We start from the raw sequence: 26,675 nt of genomic DNA on the forward strand, positions 1-26,675 counted from the left end.
ACTCTAGGGTATAGTCATCAGCCCTGTAAACGGTGCTTCAGAAAGACTTCTGGACTGGCTTGAACAAGCTTCAGCTCTTCTCAGCTTCTACCCGCCGAATACTTAAGGGAAAAAGCACTGTATTTATCTGAGTATCCTGTAATGAAAGAAGACACTAGCTGTGGCACCAGTTGCCTGTTATTCTCCTGTCTCTGGTCCCAGTGGAAGCTGCTTCCTAACATCTGGTTGGATGTATCTGATGGTAGCTGTGTTGTTGCTGTTTCTTCCCAGACATTCCTGGCTGCCTGCTGCTGATCCCCATTTTGGTTATTGGACTTGTTCTTCATAGCACAGTTCGGAGTTTCAGTAGGGCTGCAAAGCATCATAGAAGTAAATAAATAGCTAGTCCATCAGAGTAACCTGTTTTGTGTCAGAGGCTCAGCTCTTGTGGTCCTGCGATCCCTGTACACTCACCAGCCCAGATCCACCTAGAAACAGGCCTGTTTTTCACTGGCTCATCTCTGAGGCTTTTCATCAGAGGCAGGGCCTTCCAGTTACTGGCTCAGTCACCCCTCCCACTCAGCCTGACTGTCCCTGGCTCAGCAACCTCAGCCGAATTATAATCATAGCAAACATTCCTTGAGTCTGTATTTTATGCCAGCCACTTTGTTCAGTGCTTTCACGTGCTTAATCTTCACTGACTTCAAGAACCTGACTGTGATTTTGCTTCTTGAAACTCCAGATTGCTTCTAGGGTAATCATGTGGTATCGAGTAGCAGTATCATCTGTGATAGAATAGAAGAGAACTGAGACTCCGGAATGTTGAATAACTCACCTGAGTTCACAGTTGGTTAAGTGGAGGGCTGATGGTTTACATTCAGGTAGCTGACTACGTACCTACACTCTCAATGGATTAAGAAACTGTGCCTCAGTCCTGTTGATCAGTAGAAATAAACTGACCTGTCGTTTGTTTTAAACCAGAAGCATACCTACTGTATGTGTGACTTTTGCCTTTCTTTTTCGTTCCAAAAGAAAATATCTTTTTGCCACATTTGTCATAAGAAAATCCTACATTGACTCCTGCTTTTACCTTTTCTCATATTTCCTCAGTCAGAACTTAAACCAACAGAAAACCTTCAGTAGTCCACTAAAGAAGGAAATAAGAACAGTCCAGTCGGTCCTCTGTATCCATGGGTTCTGCCTCCTCAGATCCAACCAACTGCAGAGAGAAAACATTTGGGAAAAAAAATTCCAGAAAGCTCCAAAAAGTAAAATTTGAATTTGCTGTCACTGGCAACTATTCACATAGCATCCACCTTGTTCTTGTAACTATTTACCTAACATGTACATTGTATTAGATGTTATTATACAAGTAACCTAGAGATGGTTTAAAGTACCCAGGAGGATGTGTGTAGGTTATATGCAAATGCTGCACTGTTTATGTATGGGACTTAAGCGTCTGCGGAGTTTGGCACCCACTTCTGGTCCTTGATCCAGTCACCCGCAGATACCTAGGGACAGCCGTACTCAGGGAGTCTGGAAAGAGACTTTGATCTTCCTGTGCTGAGTTCTTTGTCAGCTGCCTGAAAAATGCTCTGTAACGTTCTTGTTTAGTGCAACAAGGTTGAGCCAAGTTTCTGGGCATTTTGAGTGTTCGTAGGAAGGATCCTACGCATCCTTCCGCATGGATCCTCTTTGCCTCTGTGTGGAGTGCTTCCCGTGTTTCCACAGGTCCCGCACAGCTGTCCTGGGTTCTGGGGAGACTTTCACAGGGTCGGCCACGAGGCGTCACAGTGTGATGGATTCCTTTCCTTGTTTGTACAAGAAGAGCCAAGCTGGGGCGCCTCCTCAGTGTACCTGCTGGCTCAGAACAGCCTGGAGGGGGGAGCTTTTTTCCTTTTTCCATTACACTTGCCAGTTTATTATCTGACATGTTTAGAGTGACAGTGTTTGATTAAAAGAAGTGATGTGAAAGTCGCTCAGTCGTGTCCGACTCTTTGCGACCCCATGGAGTATACAGTCCATGGAATTCTCCAGGCCAGAATACTGGAGTGGGTAGCCTTTCCCTTCTTCAGGGTATCTTCCCAACCCAGGTACTGAACCCAGGTCTCCTGCATTGCGGGCAGATTCTTTACCAGCTGAGCCACAAGGGAAGCCCAAGAATACTGGAGTGGGTAGCCTATCCCTTTGCCAGCAGATCTTCCCAACCCAGAAATCGAACCAGGGTCTCCTGCATTGCAGGTGGATTCTTTACCAACTGAGCTATGAGGGAAGCCCTCATTAAAAGGCAATACTTTTCCTTAGTTGTGAACATTCTCATTCCTGGCATTGTTGGAAGAGGTGAATTTGGGGGCATAGTCACTTCTGATAATCGCAAGACCAACTCTGTCTGTTCTCGGGGTGCTGGGCCCTGTGCTTAAGTCTTTTGCATGCATCATATCATTTCATTCCTACCACTGAACCTTCCATTTCTTCCTCTGTAAGAGGAGGCTGCCATTCCTCTCTCCATGGGGTTGTTGTGCTATAAGGAAAAAGCACTGTTAAAGTCTGCTTTAGGGAGGGTGCTTAGTCAACAAGAGAACAGCTTTGTCCTTGTGAGAGAAAAAAAAATCCCCCCATCTCTCATTATTGGACTGAGGAAGAAATAGGCTCAGAGGGGAGAGAAAACACCCAGTGATGCCCAGGATCACTTGTGCTGAAGCTGAGGTTTGAACTCAGGGCCATCTGACTACAAAGCTCGTCCCCCTACCCGGTGGCCACACTGCCTCTGGAGTTTCAACCTTTCTGCCAGAGTACAAAGGAAAGCACTTGCCTCTTTAGACTTATTGCCCCTTAAGCCACCTGACCTTGTTCCTCCTATTCCTGAAGGGAAAAGGCAGTTGTTAAAAATGATCAATAAAAAAATGCATCTTCCTGAATGTTTTCTTCTATTTCCTGATTTCTGCTCTCACAGGCCTTTGACCTGAGCAGCTCACTGTTCCTTTCCTTCCACTCCTGTTATTCTCAGCTTGTCTGACATCACAGTTATAATCTTTTAAAAGTCAGTGATCATAGGGCCATTTCCCATTCTTCCTCCTTCTGAGTCGCATCTGTGCTTCCTTTCCTTCTTCTCTACCTCCTGGCTTCATTTCCCGGGTAAGGGAGGGGTGGGGTGAGGCTGGTCAGACCCCTGATTTGGAGCCAGTTGACTCCAGCCGATGACTGGCTGATGGAAGGAAGCAGAAGCTGATGGGGGGCTGCTTTTGATGGTCATTGAAATGATGCTTAAAGCAGAAATGAGCATTTCATTACATGAGATAAAGGAAGAGTTAAACTGTCCAACTACATCTAAGCCAACTTTGAGCACATAGGAATCATTTTTTCTACCTGTAAAAGAAGTTTATAATAATCTAATCGGAATTTTAAATTGATCGGATTGATCATATTAAAAAAATCATGTTTACTAGTTTCTTGACTGAAGTCTTTTCAGTGATAACTCGGCAAAGAATTAATGCTCAGAAGTCAGTGGCTAGAATCAAGATATGGAAGTGTCCGGTGGTTTTCACTTTACTCATTTCTTAGTTGGAAACCCACCCCCGCCACCCCCATTTTCTTTAAGGGGAGGAAGAGGAAAAAAGGAATAGCCAGGGACATACCTATTATGTGGAAATATTCAGTTCTTCCCACAGACCTCACCTATGAATGTTTGGGGAGAATGACGAACTAGTGTTTGTCAACAGGCGTGTGCTACTTGCTGGGCCTCCAGCATTGCACACTAGGTTTTACGTAGTGCAAAGAGCCAACTCATTGGAAAAGACCCTGATGCTGGGAAAGATTGATGGTAGGAGAAGGAGGCGACAGAGGATAAGATGGTTGGATGGCATCACTGGTTCAATGGACATGAGTTTGAGCAAACTTTGGGAGATGGTGAAGGACAGGAAAGCCTGGCGTGCTGCAGTCCAAGGGGTTGCAAAGAGTCAGCACGGCTGAGTGACTAAACAGCAACAGTAAGGTTTTACCTAACACCCGCATCAGACATCACAGAGAGCCCTTCCCCCCTTTAACTGCCTAAAGTGGAGGCTTTTGGTGACTGGTACAATATTTGTGTTCATAAGCATATTTAAATTTCACCAATGCAAGTTCAGACTGCAGTTTCGTAGAGAAATACAACAATACAGAATTTCAGCGTTTGAAGGGACCTTAAGCATAATTCTAGCCATCTGATTTAGACTTCTGACCCAGGTATGCAAGAAAAAACTAGTATCTGGCATTTCTGGTGGAAATACAAAGCCAGTTCCAAGATATGTGCTTCTCCTCTGCTGCTTCTCTTTTAGTCAGTAGTGGAGGAAGGTCTAGGATACATTTTGTGTTTGCGGGATATAGTGTAGTGTGTGAATGGATCGTGATTCTCGGGTGGTTCAAGCCTAATTACGGATGGCCCTTCTGACATGAACTGCTTCCTCTAATCGGAATGCAGGTGAGCAAGATTGCCACCATGTTGTCCTCTTCAGAGAGCGTGTTCTCACCGTCCGTTAATAAGCTGTTAGGATGCCCTCATCAGTGCACTGTCAGATTTGCCTTGATCCTGTTTGTATTTCCTGCCTACATCTTCCTAAGTGGCCCTGTGACCTTCCTCCAAGATCCTTGTGAGCCTGTGACTTGCTCTCTGGGACCCCTCAGGTACAGAGGCTGAGAGCCTGGTGTGAAATGTGAGTTGGTTCATAGGAGATGGGCAACACCCTGGTCTGTTAGTGTTTGTAGCTTGTCTTTCCTTTTTGGCTTTCTTTTGTCTGCTTTCTCTCTCCCTCTACAAATAGTCTCTGTGATGGATGTTCCCTCCATTTTTAGCCGCAGTCACAGTTTACCGTTTAGTGAATCTGTTTGGATATCTGAGTGATAACTCTTCCGACTGATTGGCATCTTCTAAGTATGATAACATGCATACAGCTGCTGTGTAAACAAAAGCGTTGTGGAGAAAGGCCTATTAATAAAGGTGTGAGTTCTGAAACATTCCACAGGAACAGTTGTAAGCAGGCCTAAACATTACAGATATTTAAGAAAGAAAAAGGCTGCTTTCTGTCCTCTTGATTTACTTCTTTGACAGTTTTAAAGTCTGGACATTTGAGGATTCACATGCAGGAAGAAAGAAACCCAGACGGCCTTCGGGATGTAAATGATGCCACAGTTGAGCAGAAGCGGGTCCCTCGGTTTGGTGTCCTGCTTTCATGGTAATTGAAAGGCCTGAACCCAGCTTCCCAGTAGAGAACAAATAGGCAAATAAATTGGAGGCTTCCTTCTTATGGTTTATTGATGCTGTTTTGCCCAAGTAAAGAGATCATCTACCCATAAAAGCTCAAATGTGAGGATGTTTTTCTTTCTTTCCTTCTTTCTTTTTTTCATACTGGCTATTTGAAAGAAGCATTAGGAGATAAAAGGAGACAAGAAGCTAATATCATTGTCTAATATTTAGATAAAAACCTGAGCAAAACAATTAGATATATGGTATTTTTCTGTAGCTGTTTTCCTTGGCACGTATAATACCAGGCACCCTTGCTTATTTCTTTCCTCAGAGTTATGTTCAAAAGAAGAAACAGGGCTTTATTGTAATACATGGTTCCTTCTCATTAGCTGGGAACAAAACACATTTCAATAATGAGGGGCAAAGGTCTTTGCAACTCAAAGTGGTGACGAAGTGTTCCTAGTTTTGCACAAATATTGGTTTTAGTTGAAAGCTTAATGGTTTAGGAGAAATATGACTCCTAAGTATGAGAATGAGAATCTCACAGTGGCCTCCCCCACCCCCAGTGCCGCATACGCATATGGCAGCTTCATGGCGTGTGGCTCGATCCAGGTGTCTGTGGCGTGAATTGATCCAGGTGTCGTGTGTCCCTGGATTGGGGCCGTGAGCTTGGCGTGTGCTCTCGCCTCTTGGAAGGATTCTCAGTGCCCTTAGACCCGCCAGCTCTGGCTGTTCTGGTCAGTGCTCTACAGGGGAAGCGGTCCTCCATGGCTAATGTCCTTGCCTGTTACTGTCATGATGTATTACACAAATTCTCAAAGAGAAGCCTAAGTAAAAACGGATTATGCATGTGGCTGCTCCTGGGCAATAAGATGATTTATAAAAACCCATGAAGTACTCCACTAGCACAGTTGCCCCATTAGAACACTGTCAAGGCTGCTAGGAAGGTCAGATGTGTTACTGCTGAGTCTAGAAACTAGGTTTTTGACTATCTTGAGGTGTCTGTAGTTTCTTGATTCTTTCGTCTTTGAATTTTTTGTTTCTACATGGTATTAAAACCGTAAAATGAGAGCATTTAGAACTTCCCCAAACTCCCCACCTTAGACATGACCCAGTAGGAAGAAAAAGGCATGTGACAGATCAGCGCTGAAAGGTGAGAGTGAGGGAGCGGACAGGAGCGGGCAAACGCTGGCGACGCTCTGTCCTCCTTCCCTCAGCTCTGGGTCCTGGCCTGAGAAGAAGGGCTGCGTTTCACGGCCTGAGCAGTGATAACAAATGCCAGGTCCTGGGTTAAAAAGATGCAGCACGCGTAAAACAACAGGACAAAGTATGTGAGTTGAACCCTGAATGGCTTGTTTCCCTTTTATGATGTGTGAGACCCTGGGCTGGTGACCTCTTTAAGATCGGAGTCTCCTCTCCCATAAAGTAGGGCAGAGTGGAGGTGGAGGGCGGCTTCTCCAGGCCCCCTCTCTGACATTAGAATTCTGTGAGTTGAAGCAGTCGGAGGGCAGCCCCTACGAAGGCTTTTTCCTGAGCTCAAGCCTGCAGAGGGGTTTGACATACCTGCTTTTTTAGCATTTAGAATAAGAGGGAGTCAGGGCTGTTTCGTGGCTCTGTCATGACAGTGAGCATCTGCAAAGCTGAGAGTCTGCTTTTGTTAGAAACCAGCCTCGAGAGGGCTGTCTGATGGAGTCGTTCTGTTCTCTAGGTTGGCTCCAGCCACAGGCCAGGCCAGGGCAGCTTCACCAGTCGGCCAGCCCACTTATCAGTTGACAAATTCATTAGCATCTCCTGTTCTTAACGCACTACCCTGCACGCTGTAGAGAATACAGAGTTATCAGTAGTAACAAGGATGTGTCCTCACAGTGTGTCTCTCTCGTGGCCAGCTTCATTCCTGGCCCAAGAAAGAACATCAGGCCCCCCTGCCTGGATGCTCTGTGCGGGGAGGAGGGTGGGGCTCTCCAGCCCTTGATCTCTTCTTTCTCTCCTGTGGGCCCGCTGCGCTAAGGCAGCCAGAATTTATCATAGCTTGGCTCTGTCGCATTCTTCATCGAGAGGGTTCAGTTACTGGAAGTACCAATGTGTCTTCCTCGCATTCTTAGGAGAATCTATATGTAATTCTGTGTAAAGTGATTTTTTAAAAATGGAGTTGAAATGCCTTTAAGGTTAAGGAGAACTCTGTCATTGCTGTTTTTAACTTGCTCCCCACCTCCCCAAGAAGCCTTTGATGGAAAAGAAAATAATAATTTTCATGGTAGGAAGAATCAAACCTTGATTGAGCTGGCTTATAAATTTTAAGATTTTTGAATGTCAGTTTTCTTAAAGTGGGATTCAGGCCATATGGCATGGGGAGGATCACGTTGCTTATGAATAGATGCTGTACCCCGGACGCCAGGGGGGTTCTAGCAAACACATCAGCTTTTAAGTTCTAGGCCTGATCGAATGCCAGTGGCTTAATCGGTATATTGAATGTGATCAGTGTGATGAATTTCCTGTTTTCTTCTCAAACTTCTGTCTATTGCAGAACATGCCCTTTATTTATCTTGGAGCAGGTAGAGCCTTCAGAACAGTGTGGAACATGGAAAACCAGTTGGAGGACTAACTAAGGGGACCATTGCTCACTTGATTTTCTGAACCTGAGGTTTAAATCAGAAACTTTGCATTTGAGTTCTGTTTTTTAAATAATTTCCTTTCATATTGTTTCCTCTCAGTCTGTTTTGTCATTTGTAATTTGAAGTATATTAAAGCTACCTGGATTTGAGCCTCAATAATTTGGACTTTAAAAATAAAGACCTTAGGCTATCCAGAGGAAAAGGGTTTGCTGTTGTATGAAATTGTAGGGACATTACTTCACCAGTTTTTGGTGAAACCAAATACCCTTGTGATGTCTTCAGAAGCCTAGAGCTTGGAATGAAACTTCAGAGCTTGGTGGGTCCTTGGAGAAAATATAATGCAAATGAGCCATGTGAGATCACACAGCTTTTATTAGTAGCGGGTCCAGCAGCACATTCTAGAGGCTCTTAGTCTGTACACTGGAGTTCACCAGGACCTGATCACATTCCACACTTGTGCATGTCTAATATTACTAAAACAGCATTTATTCAGTAAATCAAGGTTTTCCTAATTCAAAGTGGTGTTTCCCTCAGATCATTATAAGGTGTTGAAAATATCGCAGACATAGAGCTAATTAGTAGGTATAATTGATTAGAAAAGGCTTTAGGTTGAGAACTGACCGAAAAATATGACGTTTGTTATAGAAAGTGGAAGTTTGACATGAATAGATAGGTTTCTCTTGGAACTGAGAAATTTGCTCTCAAAATTCAGAGGACACGGAAATAGCTAGGACTGCCAAGCAGCAGTCAATAAAGACCCCTTCCCCCCAGCTGGCCACACAACAGTCCCATTCCCCCAGCTGCGAGATGTGGAAGTTCAGAGAATGGACTGTTTTATTTCTCTCCCACTTTCATTTTACTCTTGCTGGTTAGTGAGAAATGATCTTGGATAGAAAAATCACATTATAACTTTGATAAAGTTGCCTTTTGAAATAAGAGTTGTTTCCATGCCACAGACATTTGGAGCGAAGTATGTTTATTGAAATATATTTTTATAGAAAATATTACCGAACCTGTAATTGAACACTTATGGCAGTATTTTGAGGAGTGATATGTTCTTAATGTTAATTTGTGGATTAGCTCTGAACTCCCTTCTGCTGTTTTAAAACCATTGGCTGAGTGAACATTTTCCAAGAGTCTTTGCAGATCTACACAGTGTTTCATGGAATGGAGTATTTAGTGCTTAAATAATGTATAAATCCAGTTGGACAGGAGCTGCCTGTCAGTTTTATTAACTTTGACCTTTTCTCCCATTATAAAGATGCTTCGGTAAATATTTAATGGGCCCCTTATAGATCTTGACAGTCGGATCTGTGTTCCTGGAAACTGGGAACCGTATATATGATTAACAAATGTCGCTTAATCACTGTGAGTCAGCTTTCAAGGGCAGGTTCTGTTCTGGGGGAAGAAAACTCCTTCCATCTCCATGTGCTCTCGGGTGTGGCGTACATTGAAAGCATCCAAGATGGTAGACGTCTCATTGGAATTCTGGGAAAGACAGACAGCAGCTAGGGTGCATTTCTGCTGTTTGGGGGTTTTTGTTTGTTTGAGCAAATGATGCCAGGTGGGCAGAATCACCCTGCCACACTGCATAGTTAGCAGGACTCTTCCACTTAAAAGAGTCAGCAGGGCTGGAATGGCTGAGCTTGCAGGGACCCTAATAAGATACGAAGGAGAAGGAGAGCCAGGAGGGGCCCCTGCCAAGCTGTCTTTCCCTTTAATTCCATAAAGCCCCATGCATATTGCACTCATTGCAAATTCTGGTGGGGAGGATCGAAACCCAAGTAGCTGACATTTTGAAACATTGTCTTTCAAACTTGTACTGTCCCTTGCTTCCATTGATTTCTCATTTAAGAAATCTGTAGCAGAAAAATAAATTTGAGCAAAATTCATTGGTCTGTGATGAGTTTTTAGAGCCAAATTATGCCCCCCCTTTTCCACCTCGAGAAGAGCTCCATTTTTGTTATGAATGTGATATGTCTCTGTCTTGTATTGTGCAGCCATAAGGCTCCCACAGCAAATCGACCAAGTAAATCAAGAGCCTGTTAAAAAGCAATATGGATGCTCCAAACACAGACATTTCACTCTTTCCTGGGTCACTGGATATCTTCATTTTTATAGCCACTTGCAAGAAGCAGATCATTTCAATTGGTTGTGTTTTCTTTCACTCTCTGTTTGTGTGCAGCCCAATGGCTTTACAGGAGGCCATTTATTTTTCAGGACGTTATTACCCTTTGCATCCAGGGCCCAACCCCTTTTATATGGTGGTCACCAATTTCATTACCATGAGCTGTAATGTAGCTTACTCTGCAAAGGAAATCTATGCCATGGAAGAGCATTTTGAAAAGAAATTCAGAGCTACAGAATGAATTGCTATTTGTATATTCAGTTAATTCTAAATAAATGTTTGAAAGACCTTGCTTAATTTGAGGAGGGAAAAAGAAACATGTTGGATGTTATAAATGGTCTCAATCCAAGCTTGGCATTTTCACATTTGAATGTTTTATTTACATCTGTTCAAAATTGGGATACCTTTCAAGGATAATTTTGTTATAGAGATGGATGACAACTCTTCACATCTAAAATACAAAAGTACAGGATTTAAAAAGGAAAATGGGTGTCACTGTCATTTGTCAAATTGGAGATGAGCTTCATTTTTTAACGAGTAAGAGTGATGAGCTGTATTGTAAATCAAAAGATCCTGATGATCGGAGCTGAGGGCAGGGGGAGATTGCCTGCGTGGGGCGAAGGGGAACTTTCTGCAGTGATGGAGGTTGTCTGTGTCTTGATGGGGGTGGCAGTGTCACAGGTGTATGTTACCAAGACATCACCACACTGGACACCTAAAATGTATGCATTTTATTTTGTATGAATTGTAACTCAGTAAAGGTTTTTTTTTTTTTTTTTTTTAAGTCCTGTTTGGTTTAGAACTAGGCAGTATTATTTCTCTTTTCCAGTAGAGAAAGTCTAGAGAAGTAAAATGATCTGTCCTGAGTAACCTCGATGCTCAGCAGTTTGTCCAGAACAAAGCAAATGATGCTGGCTCTGAGCCCGCTTAGAGTCGGCCGCTTCCTCACTTGTATTGTTCCGATTGCATGTGCATGGAGTGGAGTTAACTTCTGCAGCCAGTTCTCTTTAGTGAGCCTGTATGCATTTGTGTGCATTGTCATGAGATATGTTCCTGTGCTTGTTTTGTGACCCATACTTGTGTCTTAACCCCTGGGGACAGCAGCCCAGCTGTGTGCTTGAATCTGTTTATGATCAGCTTGTTGTGCTCCTGTTGCCACAGTGGAGTGTGAGTTACATGTTTTTTTATTGCGAGCAAGACATGACAGTAGCAAGGGTTCCTAGAACTAATTTGTCTTTAAGGAAACCCACCGGATCCTCTTTTTAAAAAATGACAGAAGCTTTAAACTCATTTACATAAAGCAGATGTGAACAGAAGTGAAAAGAGAAGTAAAAAATTACCACAATTCTACTCAGAAATACACAGTTAACCTTTTAGAGAGCATGTTTTAACCTTCTAGAGAATGTTTTTAAGTGCCTCTTTGTTTACAATACCTTTTTCTTTTTAACTTAATAAAATGATGTTGTAAAGTTCTTTATGTATTTACCCAATTTCCCTCTTATTATTGGGCATTTAGATTGGTTCCAGTTCTTTATCATTTTGTAATGCCATGATGAGCACCTTATTCATGTTTGTTTTCCTGTTTGTCTGATTATCTCCTATGAATACATTTCTTGAAGCAAGATGTTAGCGGGTATATTTGAAATTATTAAAAATGTTCTGAGCTGGTGAGATGTATCAAGTATTGATAGTTTAATAGCCCTTGTCCTACTTTTACCAAATGTTATTTTTCCTCCCCTTTTGTTTGGTTTTCCTCTGCAGTTGCAGTACCACGCAGGTCTGGCATCTGGCCTTTTGAATCAACAGTCGTTGAAACGTTCCGCTAACCAAATGGGAGTGTCTGCTAAACGTAGACCAAAGGCTCAACCCACGACTCTCGTCTTACCGCCTCAGTGAGTGATGGGTTGGAAAAAGTTCTTTCCTCCTGGGTAAACTCTACTTTGTGCTTGCTTTTGGCTAATGGAAACTCATTTTGGCAAGATTGTTTCTTTCTTTTTTTTTTTTTTTAAAGGTTTTTTTTAAAAAGGTTTCTGTTAAGATTGGAGACCAAACATGTAGGTAACCTATTCTGCATAGGTCTTCAAAGAAGCAGTTATAATGCAATTCCTAGTTTACCTGTTCTGTGTGTGTCTCTAGGACTGTAAGATACCTCATGGCTTATTCTTTGTTTCCTTTCACACTCCCAGAGTTGGCAGAGTATGAGTGCAGTTCTCCATATTTCACAAATGAGACCACGGAGGAGCACGTTTTGATAAACTGCAGGCCGTCTAAAAAATCTGGTAGCCCTGGGATTAGAATCAGTGCTGGCCTCCCTTAGTAATATATGTGCTCTTCCTTTTCCCAGTAGGAGAGAGAGCAGACACTGTAAAGTATACGATCAGATGGATGGTTTTTTTCACGTGTCTACCTTGGGGTAGCTCCACCTGGATCACGCCACTGGCCACCACTTCCAGAACTCCATGAGGGTTCTTCTCACGTTCCCACCCTGTACACAGGCCGCCACCTCCCTAAGTTGACCACTGTCCTGACTTCTTTGAACAATTAATTTGAACTGTTCTTGAACTTCATATGGGTGTAATCACACAGTATGTAATCTTTTATATGAGCTGTCTTCACTCAACATAATATCTGTTAGATTGCTTGTTCTTTTTTGTTGCTGTGTAGTATTCCTTTGAATATGCCATAGTTGTTCCACCCATTGGGTTGGCCTTTACTCAGAACCTCAGGAGTTGAGGGCCATGGCTCACTCAGTGATTAGAATCAGAAATTGAATACACCAGTCTTTGCTGGCGGTTTTTCCATTCCACACACAGACTCCCCTGGAAGGGGTGCTGCCTCCCAAAGGCTTGACCTGATTTTTAAACACATTTGCCCAGCTCAGCCTGTTCTCCTGTTGTACCTTCTTTCCTTTATATCCTCAGTTACAAACTACGTTTTAAAGTTTCCAGTCTGAAGGGGGTTGGCAGGGGACATTCAGTTGTTTGCCTTTACACAGGATCTCATTTATATTATGTTTGGTTAGCAAATATTTATTATACCTCCTGTCTGCCATGTACTGTCCTCAGCTTTGGGGATACAGTCACAAGCAAGACAGACATGGTCCCATCTTCCCAAAGCTTTTGATTTTCTGGGGAGAAAAGGCAAAAAGCAAGTACCCCTAAACAAATAAATAAACTAATACAGTAATTTCTGGTTATGATAAGTACTTATGAAGGGAACACCTAGGATGGTAAGGAGGGGAGGCTGCTTAAAACAAGTGGTCAAAGAAGGCCTCCCCAAGGAGATGGTGCTGGGGGAGACTTGAGAACAGGGAGGAGAAAGACCAGTGAGGAGCTGGGAAAACTACAGGGGATGATTCTGGGGGGTCTCTTCTCTCGCCAGTGGATGCTTGTGACACACCATTTGTATGATTTTCGGATTTTCTTCACCAGTAGCATTTGCTTCCAGGGTGGGATGAACATAACCAGCCGGCCTCCAGCAAGTTCCTTTTTGTCTGCCACACACACAGGCGCCATCCTTTCCAGAGACAGCAGGGCCAGCTTCTTCGAGTGATGCAGGATAGAGGGAGTTTTCACCATTTGGCAAAAAGCTTCTTCTGTCTGATGCTTAGCACATGTTGACTTGGCGATTCTGCACATCTCAACTTTTGGCTCTCAGAAGTCTAATGGGCCCTATAACTTGTCATCCTCCCTGCATGGCTTGTCTACTGAGGCAGGATGCGTGGTGAGAAGTGAAAGACTTTCTAATGGTCCCACAAGACTGGAGCCAGAAGTGTTTGTTGCTAACTCTCTCCCGACAAAAGTCAGTTCTTAGTCCATCTGTTCACCATTTGTTAATTTGCATTGGCTTGAAACCTGTTTACAGGTGACATGCTATTATGAGGACACTTAGAAACTATTTTAAGCAGCAAGGCAATCAACAGACTCTGTTCTCATGCCAAGAAAAAAAAATGGGTGTTCACAACTGTCATTATAAATTTATAATAAATCACTCAAAATACTTAGTTTCAAAGAGAAAAGTGGTTACCGTGCCCTAAGAATACAGTGTTGAAATGATTTCCTATACTTAGTAGCCTCTTTTCCTGTGAAAATTGACTGCAGCCTTTTCACATCCTTGAGCTTTGTGGATTCACATTGTCCTGACATCCCTTCTTAGAGCAGCTGTCCAGTAGGCAGAATCTATAACTAAAGGGCATTCTGTTCACTTTCACTGAGCACCTACTATGTGCCACTAACTGTGTTAGTTGTCAGGAGTAGAGACACCAGTTATGTGGCATAGCTGCTGACCTAATTGGATCATGCATTGTAAAAAAAAAAAAAAGAAACTAGTAATATATAAAAATATTGTAGATTTTGAAGAAAATCAAAGATTATTAAAAAAGAAAAAATACTAATGCTTTTACCCTGATAAAGTTATTGTTAAAGTTTTGATGGCCGTTCTAGATTTTTTTCCCTACGCATGTGTAATATATAATTTTTAAAAACAAAAACCAGCCTTTAAGAAGAACTGTCTCGTGATACTTTTCTGTATCACATCCCAACATTTATTGTAGTTGTTAGGTTTTAAGGTAGTATAATTTGACCAATGGAGTATTTAAAATTGGCTGTTAATCAGCCGTGTTGTGGTTTTATGTATAGGACATTTCCTCATTACAGAATTCTTACTATAAGCATGGTATGACCATAAACTTTGTGTTTAAGGAAGTCCCTTGAACTCCCTTATAAGATAGCACCTAAATGCTCCAAGGTTGCTGATTTTCATCCATTGCTACAAAACAAATTGCCCCCAGACTTAGTGGGTTTAACGACAATAAACAAAATCGCCCGTATTTTCTGTGGGTCAGGAGCCTGGAAGTAACCTGGTTTAGAGCCTCTCATAACATTGCCATCAGGTAGCAGCCAGGACCACAGTCATCTAAAAGTTGGACCAGGGTCCAAAGGCCACTTCCAGGGTGGCTCAGTCACATGGTAGGCAGTTTGGTGTTGGCTGTTGGTGGGAGACTTCAGTCCCTCCACGCACAGGCCTCTCCACAGGCTGCCTGGGTGTCCTCTGGACATGCGGGTGACTCTCCCAGAGCAGGCACGCTCAGAGAAGGCGAGCCGGGCAGAGCCTGTCCTTTTTATGGCTTCACCTCAAGATACGCAGCATCAGTTCCACCTGTTCTGTGGATTAGAAATGAGCCGCCAAGTCTGACTGACATTCATGGGGAGGGGGTGAGGCGCTCTCTTCTAAAGGCTGGGGTGTCCACATTTGCAGACATATTTTAAAACCACCACGATTGCCAAAGAGGAGGGACACTGCCCAGAGAGTAGGGTGGTGGGGCCTGTGAGCCCCATTCTCTTGTTTATTCAGCAGATATTTACTTGGGGCCTGCAGGTGCTTGGTTCTGTGCTCTGAGCTGGGGGTTTGGAGATAAATAAGATAGGATTTTGGCTTTGGGGATGCGCTCAGTAGAAACAGAGGAACAAACGGGCAGCAAGGGATGACCATACTGCAGCATTATAGTCGAGTGTGCCCGGTCCTAAGGACCGGATCCTCACGTGCCCGAGAAGGCCATGGCAGTGCTAAGAAAAGCCACGCGGGGACCAGACTTCACCGAATCTCTCCGCTGCCGGGCGGGAGCGAGGGAGGCTTCCTTGTGGAGAGCTAGGAGCTTTCTTGTGTAGGCCTATGGAACTCTGAGGAAAGGGTTTATTTCTAAACAGTGGAGGAGGCGGTTAAGGGCCAGGGGCCAGCCGCCTCACTCGCCCTCCCCTAGAATTCTGTGTGTCTGTTAGTGCGGAGGCACTTGGGTTTCTGCATTGGGTTGAGTTAGCAGTTGGGTGGCGTGGAAGCTGCTGCCCCAAAGCCTCGTCCTGAGTGCGCTGAGACTATAGTTGTGGCAAGAATGCAGGAGATTTGTACCATCATTGATGTGTGTTTTTAAAATGCAGTTGGCTTTAAAAGCAATAGTCTTTGAAGACTCAGATTCCACGCCTCACCCCCCAACCCACGTTCCCAGAGGATTAGTGATTTGTGGGATTAACGATTCATATCTTTCCCCCCCTCCAAAGACGCTTGTAAGGAGACAAGATGCTGTTCATGATGAAAGATCTGTGATCCTGTATTAGCGTTCAGAAGGCCCTGGTGAAGCAACCTCACTCCCTGATTGCCGAGTGTTCTTCTTAAGTCTTTGCAAAAGGACAGACACTGTCATTTTCAAAAAGGAGGCTGTGTCCCCCGTTGCCGGGTAAACATTGTTCGCCTTTGACCTTGTAGGACTGGGCTCAGTCTGGGAAGTGGCTGCTGCACTTGGCTGATCCGTCACTTGCATCCTGAGATCCCCACGTGTCAGCTGGCGCCATGGTTCCTTGTGCCGTCATGGATGGCAGCTTCAGCTCTCCCAGACCTCGCTCCGTGTACTCCTGTGGCAGCGTGGGGTGTTGGTTTGGTCAGTGTGGCCAAGTCACACACAATCAGTGTGACTCCCCGGTTTCATCAGAGGGGAAAGACCCTTGTGTGTTCTTATTTTGCACATGTAGATCTCATTCGGGTTTTTTTTTTAATACTTGTTTTCATTTATCTGGCTGCACTGGCGTGTGGTATTTAGTTTCCCAACCAGGGATTGAACCCGGGCCACTGCATCGGGAGCTCGGAATCTTAGCCACTGGACCACCAGGGAAGTTCCAGGTTTCACCTAGGTTTAAGGGGAAAAAAAAGTCAGTTGTTTTACAGAAAGGGTATTTTTAAAAGTATTAGCTGCCTCCCTCCCCCCGCTGGAGGTTGTGACAGCAGGCGGTTCCTGTGTATCACCTTGTGGTTTGCGAAGAGGCCCTGCCTATGAGACTAAGGGCACCTCACAGGCTGCCTCCTCTCAGCACTGGGGATGCGCTGGCCCTGCTCGCAGCCCGGAGCAGCCCTTCTGCTCATTCACTGGGTCCAGTGCCCCCTCCCCCACTCCCAAGCGTTTCTCCAGGGGCCTCCTGTTTCTCTCCCACCCCGTCCGTGTTCCCTTTCTCCTGCTTCGTTCTTGGTAGAATGGAAATGGGCAAACCCCAGAACCGTCTCCTGGGGGAGCACCGCCCCCTTTCATCTCCCCAGCCCCTCCCCCACAGCACACTCCCTGAGAGAGTGGACTGTGCTTGTCCGCTTCTCAGCCACCCCAGGCAACAAGCACTCTGACTCCCGTCCCCGTTCTCTAGTTTTGCCTCTTGTAGCACCCCACGTAGGCGGAGTCACGCAGAACACAGCGCTTTCTCCCTGGTTTCTTTTGCCTGACGTGCTGTCTTGGAGATTCATCTGTGTTGTGTGTGTCAGTGCTCTGCTCCATTTTACTGCTGAATAGGATTCCTGGATGTTCTCTGGAGCCCACCAGTGGGTCTTCCTCTCCGTTTGGCGTCTGCTTCAGTATTGTCTCATACCTCTGAGAGTGTGGGGCGTCTTCACTTCCTGCTCCTGCTCTTGGATGACCTCCCTCAGGTTTGAGTAACAACGACACACAGAAACCACGTGCCGGGACAAGTGTTGCTGGGGAGAAACGCCACCGATGGAGGCAGTCACTGGCATGATGACACTGCTTGGCCACCTCGGGGTTCCGGTGTCTGAACAGCAGATTGTCTTGGTATGGCCACTGACTGGGCTCTGGAAGTTGAACTGAAAGAGGCTTATCTCCTGCCACCGCCTTGCACACTAGGACCAAGACTGAGAAGGTCTTGGACTTGAAATCCCACCCGGTGCTGGTATGGGTGACCGGTTTCCCTCTAAGACGCGTGATGAGCACTGCCTCTCCTCCCCGAAGGGAGAGGCTCCTACTGTCTCTTGCTTAATGTGAAACTGCCAGGAGACCTGGAGAGCAGAGGGGAGACACGGATCCATGCTGGGCGACGGTGATGAACGAGGGGCCCGCAATTCGTGGTCATTGATGTTGAAACCGAGAAAGGCAAATATTTGCCAGGATGAGTGTACAAAACCCAGGTCTCTTCCTGTAGCTTCCTGGCCATTACATTATTCTCTCTCCTGTTGCTGATTTTTCCAGACCTTTTCTGTGAGTTTTTTTCTCAGCCGCACAGAGATGAAACTCCAGGTTTCTGTGTTTGCTTTGCTATTACAGAAGCCCTGATTTAGCCATCATTTGATAGTGACTGTGACCCTGCTTCCTTGCAGGTACCTAACCCTTCTCTTGATTACTTGGGCTTTGTTTTGCCTCCCAAGGATCTTGATATTTTGTTGAGGGCAACATTTGGTTGCATGTTGATAGGTTTATATTAACTGCTTCAACTCAGATGGTGAGAGGAGCCCCGAACAGGAATGTTTGGCATCTCTTTTCATGGGAGTTTAGTTTGTCTCTGAGCAAAGGAGGCTCAGATGATAAAGAATCCACCTGCAATGCAGGAGACACAGGTTCAATCCCTGGGTTGGGAAGATCCCCTGGAGGAAGACATGGCAACCCACTCCAGTATTCTTGCCTGGAGAATCCCACAGACAGAGGAGCCTCGCAGGCTACAGTTTATGGGGTTGCAAGGAGTTGGACACGACAGTGACTAAGGATTTCTCACTTTTCACTTTCAAAGCGTCAGTTAATATACCATGAATGAGAAGCAAACAGATGCATTGCCGTGAGTTTTAGAAATACACAGCATCGCCTCCTGTAATCCTGTCTTCCAGATTGCTTATTTGCTAGGCCGACACTCTCTGGGCCTCGGCTTTTCAGCAGAGCCAGTGTGTTGTTGGCTGTTCTGAGTGTCCCTGAAAGGAAACAGAGAACTTTGCAGCTTTTAAGTTTCCTTGAGGTTGGCAAAAAGTCATCAAAACTTAAGTAGAGATTCACGAAATTCCCCTTTCCCCTACTGGCAAGTATTAAGTAACAATATTCATTAGATGCCACTGAGAGGCTGTGTAATAAAGAAGTAATCCTAGGCCTTGGTGGCTCTCACTCTCCAGAAGAGTTGAAATTGAGAATATAATTAAAGATTAAAACATTGTTTGCATTCTAGAACATGGAGAAATCTTCCTCTCCATTGCGGGACCATATTAATAAGGAAGAGATCAGTTTCCAATAACCAAGACCACAGAAGCTCATTTATTAACATCAGTCATGTTGAAGCTGTCTGACTCGTTACTTCTTTGTCTTTTTCCTACAAGACTGGAGCTGTGTCCAGGAATAGTGAGGGATACCAGTCTTATCTCAAAAAAAATTTATCAAAATGTACGCAGCATCCTGAGTGTGGATGGGAGTGTTCACAGGGAAAGGGGACGGCAGAGGATGAGATGGTTAGATCACTGACTCAGTGGAGGTGAATCTGAGCAAACTCTGGGTGATAGTGGAGGACGCAGGAGCCTGGCGTGCTGCAGTCCATGGGGTTGGAAAGAGTCAGACATGACTTAGAGGCTGAACAACAGTTCAGTTCAGTCGCTCAGTCACGTCTGACTCTCTGCGATCCCATGGACTGCAGCATGCCAGGCCTCCCTGTCCATCACCAACTCCCGGAGTTTACTCAGACTCATGTCCGTTGAGTCGGTGATGCCATCCAACCATCTCATCCTCTGTCGTCCCCTTCTCCTCCCACCTTCAATCTTTCCCAGCATCAGGGCGTTTTCAGATGAGTCAGTTTTTTGCTCATTGGCCAAAGTATTGGAGTTGCAGCTTCAACATCAGTTCAGTCCAGTTGCTCAGTCATATCCGACTTTTTGTGACTCCATGAATCGCAGCACGCCAGGCCTCCCTGTCCATCACCAGCTCCCGGAGTCCACCCAAACTCATGTCCATTGTGTCAGTGATGCCATCCAACCGTCTCATCCTCTGTCGTGCCCTTCTCCTCCTGCCCTCAATCTTTCCCAGCGTCAGGGTCTTTTCAAATGAGTCAGCTCTTCACATCAGGCAGCCAAAGTATTGGAGTTTCAGCTTCAACAGCAGTCCCTCCAGTGAACACCCAGGACTAATCTCCTTTAGGATGGACTGGTTGGATCTCCTTGCAGTCCAACAGACTCTCAAGAGTCTTCTCCAACACCACAGTTCAAAAGCATCAATTCTTCGACCCTCAGCTTTCTTTATAGTCCAACTCTTACATCCATACATGACCACTGGAATAACCATAGCCTTGACTAGACGGACCTTTGTTGGCAAAGTAATGTCTCTGCTTTTTAATATTCTGTCTAGATTGGTCATAACTTTCCTTCCAAGGAGTAAGCGTCTTTTAATTTCATGGCTGCATTCACCATCTGCAGTGATTCTGGAGCCCAGAAAAATAAAGTCAGCCCCTGTTTCCACTGTTTCCCCATCTATTTGCCATGAAATAATGGGACTGGATGCCATGATCTTAGTTTTCTGAATGTTGAGCTTTAAGCCAACTTTTTCACTCTCTTCTTTCACTTTCATCAAGAGGCTCTTTAGTTCTTTACTTTCTGCCATAAGGGTGGTATCATCTGCATATCCAAGGTTATTGGTATTTCTCCCAGCAAACTTGATTCCAGCTTGTGCTTCCTCCAGCCCAGCATTTCTCATGAGGTACTCTGCATATAAGTTAAATAAGCAGGGTGACAGTATACAGCCTTGATGTACTCCTTTTCCTATTTGGAACCAGTCTGTTGTTCCATGTCCAGTTCTAATTGTTGCTTCCTGACTTGCATATAGGTTTCTCAAGAGGTGGGTCAGGTGGTCTGGTATTCCCATCTCTTTCAGAGTTTTCCACAGTTTGTTGTGAGACTGAACAACAGCAACCTCTATATTGCTTTTCAATTCTGTAATTCACTGTATTCCTCTGTTTGTCAAAAAATAATTTTCACGCTGTCAGGTTCAGCCAGTTTTTTAATGCAAAGAATAAAAGGTTGATAGGAACTAGTGTACCTACTTGCGTTGAGGTTGTATCATTGAGGCTGGGAAAGAGGCGAGAACACCATAAAATGTTGTCAGACCATCTGACACATTGTACTTGGCAGTCAGATACCTTGTACTCTGAGTTCCTTGCAGCCCACTGCACCCCTAACCTCAGAGTGGACTCACAGAAGAGGCCGGGGCCTTGCCCAATTGGATTGTAAAAGTTTAACTGCACAAGCACCATTTCATTTTCTCTCTCTGCTTTTTTGTTGCTGTTCATGTTTGTTTGTTTTCCATTTGCCTCAATATCGAATCAGAAGGCATTCAAGGCCAAGGGTGCAAGATAGTCTTCTCATGCATCCAGGCACCGCTGTTGCCTGTTCTTGCTCTTCAGGGTTTTTGAGGGCCCAGAGAAGATGCTGTCAGTAATAGTTCTTGAAATGTCCTTTTTATGTTTATTGCTAGTGTTATTGGCAGGTGGAGCAGGAAAGTGTCTTTCTCTGTCTGTGGCATTGACCGGGGAGGGGAAAATGTGGTTCAGTGACAGCAGAAAGAAAGTGTCCGCTCCGGGCTCTGTACGGCTTGCTTTGGTAGCCAAATGCCTCTGGCTTTGCCACTCTCTGCCTTGTGTTTTGTTGAGACTGGAAACTCCTTGGGGACCAGGGCTCCCTGCATCCCCATCCTGCCTGGTCTTGGCTCGCCTCCTGATGCCTGAGTGAACCAGCCCTGAAGTCTAGTTCCCCTCTCGGCCTCCCTCCCCGCTCCCTGCCCAGATGCTAAGGCAAGAATGTCTTTTTACAAGATGTGCTGGTTGTCATTGTTTGTACTGCTCATGGCTCTCAGTAAATTGGAAGCGTTGAGCGCTGGGTATTTAAGTGGCTGGGAACCAGGACTTTTCCACTGGTTACAAGTCTGTCTGCCAATGCAGGGGACACGGGTTTGATCCCTGGTCTGGGAAGATTGTATGTGCCTCAGGGCATCTTAGCCTGTGCGCCACCGTGACTGGAGCCCACGTTCCAGAGCCCGCACATGGCAGCTAGCAAGCAGTCACCGCGCCTGGAGTAAGCCTGAGCACCGCAACGAAGACCCAGCGCAGCCGAAAGTTAAAGAAATCAGTGGCTGAGCACCAGGTGCAGGGTACCTGTAGGTGAGCATTTGAAGGTGACTCCGCTGAGTGGGGGGGACAGGATTGGATCTGCAGGCTCCGGCAGCAGGCAGGGCCCGAAAGGCAGGTGGAGGCCTTATAGCGGCCACCGCTGGGGGCAGCAGGTCCCAGGGGCTCATGAGCAGGGGCTGGGGTGTGCAAAGTGGTGTTTTAGGACGATTAATCAAGTGGAAGAATGCAGCTAAATAAGGTAGTCCTTTGTAGCTGTTAAAAAGATAATTGGTTCATGTTACTAATCTTTTATCTCTCTGTTTGGGCAGGAGAAAAATCTCCAGGAGAAATAAACGAGGAATCCCTCATAAATATTAATGTAAAAATCTGTCTATGGAGAATAAATATAGGGACATTTTGCTTTAAATGCTCTATGTCGTTGTGCTTCATTAGCATATGTGTTGTAAAAGATCCTCCTCTCCCCTTGAGAAAACCGTATTTAGTTCAGCTAATAGCTGCCTGCTGAAAGCCGCAGGTTGTCGAGATCCTGTACTTCATATGGCCAGGAGAGCTGCTGTACCCCCGTGTCAGCCGGCCGGTTTCCTGGGCTCACTGCCCTCAGGAGTGCTGGCCCCCAGCAGCAAGTCCTGGATCCAGTCTCTCTTCTGGACCCTTTTTCGGGACCTCTGCTTCATGCCTGGTTTCCTAGTGTGTCCCTGCGCACATGTGAGTGCACAGACACACGTACTTGTGTTTTGTACTCTTCAGTTTGCAGGCATTCATCAAGCCCTCTGTGTAGGCTAGGCGTGTGCTTAATCAAGCTGGAGCTGTAAGGTGTTCAAGGACTCCTGTCTGTATAAAAAGATAGAAAAGAGAATGAGTTGCTTGTGAAGCTGGTTAGGTTGGAGGTACCCACAAGCCTTGGGAGAAGCAATATAATAGACTTGTTTACACTCCATGCCTTCCACTTCTCAAAAGTGTTGGGGAGGGGACTTCCCTGGTGGTCCAGCCAAAAAAAATGTCCTCTTCATTAGAGGGGACTGGAATGCAAAAGTAGGAAGTCAGGAGCTACCTGGAGTAACAGGCAAATCTGGCCTCGGCGTACAAAATGAAGCAGGTCAAAGGCTAACAGGGTTTTGCCAAGAGAACATGCTGGTCATAGCAAACACCCTCTTCCAACAACACAAGAGAAGACTCTACACATGGACACCACCAGATGGTCAGTACCGAAATCAGATTGATTATATTCTTTGCAGCCAAACGCGGAGAAGCCCTATACAGTCAGCAAAAACAAGACCGGGAGCTGACTGTGCGTCAGATCATGAACTCCTTATTGCCAAATTCAGACTTAAATTGAAGAAAGTAGGGAAAACCACTAGACCATTCAGTTATGACCTAAATCAAATCCCTTATGATTAGAAAGTGGAAGTGACAAATAAATTCAAGGATAGAGTGTCCGAAGAACTATGGATGGAGGGTCATGACACTGTACGGGAGACAGGAATCAAGACTATCCCCATGAAAAAGAAATGCAAAAAGGCAAAATGGCTGTCTGACGAGGCCTTACAAATAGCTGAGAAGACAAAAGACACGAAAGGCAAAGGAGAAAAGGAAAGAGACAGCCATTTGAGTGCAGAGTTCCAAAGAATAACAAGGAGAGATAAGAAAGCCTTGCTCAGTGATCAATGCAAAGAAATAGAGGAAAACAATAGAATGGGAAAGACAAGCGATCTCTTCAAGAAAATTGGAGATACCAAGGGAACATTTCATGCAAAGATGGGTACAATAAAGGACAGGAACAGTGTGGACCTAACAGAAGCAGAAGATATTAAGAAGAGGTGGCAAGAATGCACAGAAGAATTATACAAAAAAGATCTTCATGATCCAGATAACCACGAAGGTGTGATCACTCACCTAGAGCCAGACATCCTAGAGTGCAAAGTCAAGTGGGCCTTAGGGAGCATCCCTACGAACAAGGCTAATGGAGGTGATGGAATTCCGGTTGAGCTATTTCAAATCCTAGAAGATGATGCTGTGAAAGTGCTGCACTCATATGCAAGCAAATTTGGAAAACTCAGCAGTGGCCACAGGATTGGAAAAGGTCAGTGTTCATTCCGATCCCAAAGAAAGGCAATGCCAAAGAATGCTCAAACTACCGCACAATTGCACTCATCTCACATGCTAGCAAAGTAATGCTCAAAATTCTCCAAGCCAGGGTTCAGCAATACCTGAACGATGAACTTCCAGATGTTCAGCTGGACTTAGAAAAGGGAGGGGAACCAGGGATCAAATTGCCAACATCCGCTGAGTCATTGAAAAAGCGAGAGAATTCCAGAAAAACATCTACTTTTGCTTTATTGACTATGCCAAAGCCTTTGACTGTGTGGATCACAGCAAACTGTGGAAAATCCTTAAAGAGGTGGGTATACCACACCACCTGACCTGCCTCCTGATAAATCTGTATGCAGGTCAAGAAGCAACAGTTAGAACCAGACGTGGAACAGCGGACTGGTTCCAAATCGGGAAAGGAGTATGTCAAGGCTGTATATTGTCACCCTGCTTATTTAACTTCTATGCAGAGGACATCATGATAATTGCTGGACTGGATGAAGCACAAGCTAGAATCAAGATTGCTGGGAGAAATATCAATAACCTCGGATATGCAGATGACACCACCCTTATGGTAGAAAGTGAAGAAGAACTAAAGAACCTCTTGATGAAAGTAAAGAGCAGAGTGAAAAAGCTGGCTTAAAACTCAACATTCTAAAAACTAAGATCCTGGCATCCGGTCGCAGCACTTCATGGCAAATAGATGGAGAAACAAGGGAAATGGTGGCAGGCTTTTACTTTTTTGGGCTCCAAAATCACTGCAGATGGTGTTTGTAGCCATGAAATTAAAAGACGCTTGCTCCTTGAAAGAAAAGCTGTGACCAACCTAGACAGCATATTCAAAAGCACAGACGTTACTTTGTCAACAAAGGTCCGTCTACTCAAGGCTATGGTTTTTCCAGTAGTCATGTATGGATGTGAGAGTTGGACAATAAAGAAAGCTGAGCGCCGAAGAATTGATGCTTTTGAGCTGTGGTGTTGGAGAAGACTCTTGAGAGTCCCTTGGACTGCAAGGAGATCCAGCCGGTCCATCCTAAAGGAAATCAGTCCTAAATATTCATTGAAGGACTGATGTTGAAGCTGAAACTCCAATACTCTGGCCACCTGATGTGAAGAGCTGACTCATTTGAAAAGACCCTGATACTGGGAGGAGGAAGGCAGGAGGAGAAGGGGATGACAGAGGATGAGATGGTTGGATAGCATCACCGACTCAATGGACATGAGTTTGAGCAACTTCCGGGAGTTGGTGATGGACAGGGAGGCCTGGCGTGCTGCAGTCCCTGGGTTCACAGAGTTGGACATGACTGAGCAACTGAACTGAATTGTAGACACTAGGTCATGATACCTTAATACTGTCAATGAGCTCATTATAATATACTGTTTTTGTCTACTTCTGTGTATATTTTAATTTTTTTCAGGGTTTTTTTTTTTTTTTTTTTCTTATTTAAATATGAAGCTTGGGAGCTTGGATTATTGTTGAAGAAGTGGAGTTTCAGTGTGGGGATGGTAGGAGAAGTCTTGGGAGTGGGTGGCACCTGCCAGGGGTGGTGGAGGGGGCGCCGAGGCGAGGGCACACAGGTAGGGTGCTGGCACGGCACCACAGCTGGCCGCCCAGCCCTGCCCCGTCCCGCCCTGTCCCACCCGCCAGGGCACTTCAGCCCTTTGCTGTCAGGTTCTGGCCCAGCCTCACTCTCAGCTGATCTGTCCTATATTTATCTCGGGCCCTTTGTGACACAGGCTAAAATTTAAGACTCCATGTCTTCCATAGATACTGAATCAAAGAGAAATTGCATAAAGTGGAAAACTATAATAAAGAACCTGGCCATTAAGCACCAAGTCGAATGTGGCAGCCTGCGAGATCAGTTTAAAATTATATTTCATTGCATCCTCTAATTGCATTTCTCCTTTACAAGGTGATTTTATCCAGGAAGACAGCTGTCTAGTGTGGTTATTACATCACTCTGGCCCGTCCTAGGCAAAGGAAGAAAAGAAATGGTGGTTGTATAGTACACTCATCAAATAGAAGTTGGGTCTTTTTTTTTAATCCCTTTTTGCATAACAAAGAGAGCTTCAGGATTGTTAATATTTCACAGGATGCCTTTCCCAATCCACAGTGGTTTTAAGTGAAACTTTTTTTTTTTTTCATCTTTCTGTTCTTTCTTGGAATGGAAAGTAATTTCAGTGGTCTCTTGAAGTGTGTCTCTTTTTCTTTCTTTCTCTGCCATCGAGGCTATTAGTCACCCATAGATTTTGACCCAGATAGTCCCTGTTTATAGTCATAATGGTCTCTGTTCATCTCTGCTGAAAACTGCTCTGTTAGCTCTGACAGGTACAGTGACCTCAGTAACATGGAAACACAAAATGGCTTTGTCTCTTAGTTTGAGTCTTTTAGGGTAGAATGGATTTTGATCTGGGGTACCAGTCACTTTGATAGTCCTCATTCAAGCAGATACCCAGGAGTTTTTTTAAATAATAAAACACGAAAAACAACCCAAAAAACCTTTTTTCAGCCCAGGTTAGACTTATTTCTAGCCTCCTGAGACTTGAGGTGTATCATCTCCCTGTGTGCTTAGCGTGAAGGAATTGGTCATGGTCTTTGCGTTTGGAAAGTTTTTCAACCCGGATTCAGCTCTGAGCTCAGGACCTGCTAGTCCTTAGGATGAGCTGTCAAGGTCAGGCCTCACTCTGGACATTCTGACAGCGGGGTAGTTGTGAACTGGAGCGGGCTCCCGAGAAGAGGG

The 26,675-nt window shown here is 45.0% G+C and overlaps 1 protein-coding gene across 2 annotated transcripts in view; it reads left to right on the plus strand.

Annotated features, from left to right (window-relative positions):
- The window catches only part of MED27 (mediator complex subunit 27), a 218,366-nt gene that overhangs the window by 58,732 nt on the left and 132,959 nt on the right, over positions 1–26,675 (plus strand). For both annotated transcript variants that reach the window (XM_043916543.1, XM_043916544.1), the window contains exon 3: positions 11,699–11,829. In XM_043916543.1, the coding sequence (XP_043772478.1) occupies positions 11,699–11,829 (131 nt within the window). The remainder of the gene's footprint in view (positions 1–11,698; positions 11,830–26,675) is intronic.

This window comes from Cervus elaphus, chromosome 11 (genome assembly GCF_910594005.1).
Source record: "Cervus elaphus chromosome 11, mCerEla1.1, whole genome shotgun sequence".
Classification (NCBI taxonomy): domain Eukaryota; kingdom Metazoa; phylum Chordata; class Mammalia; order Artiodactyla; family Cervidae; genus Cervus; species Cervus elaphus.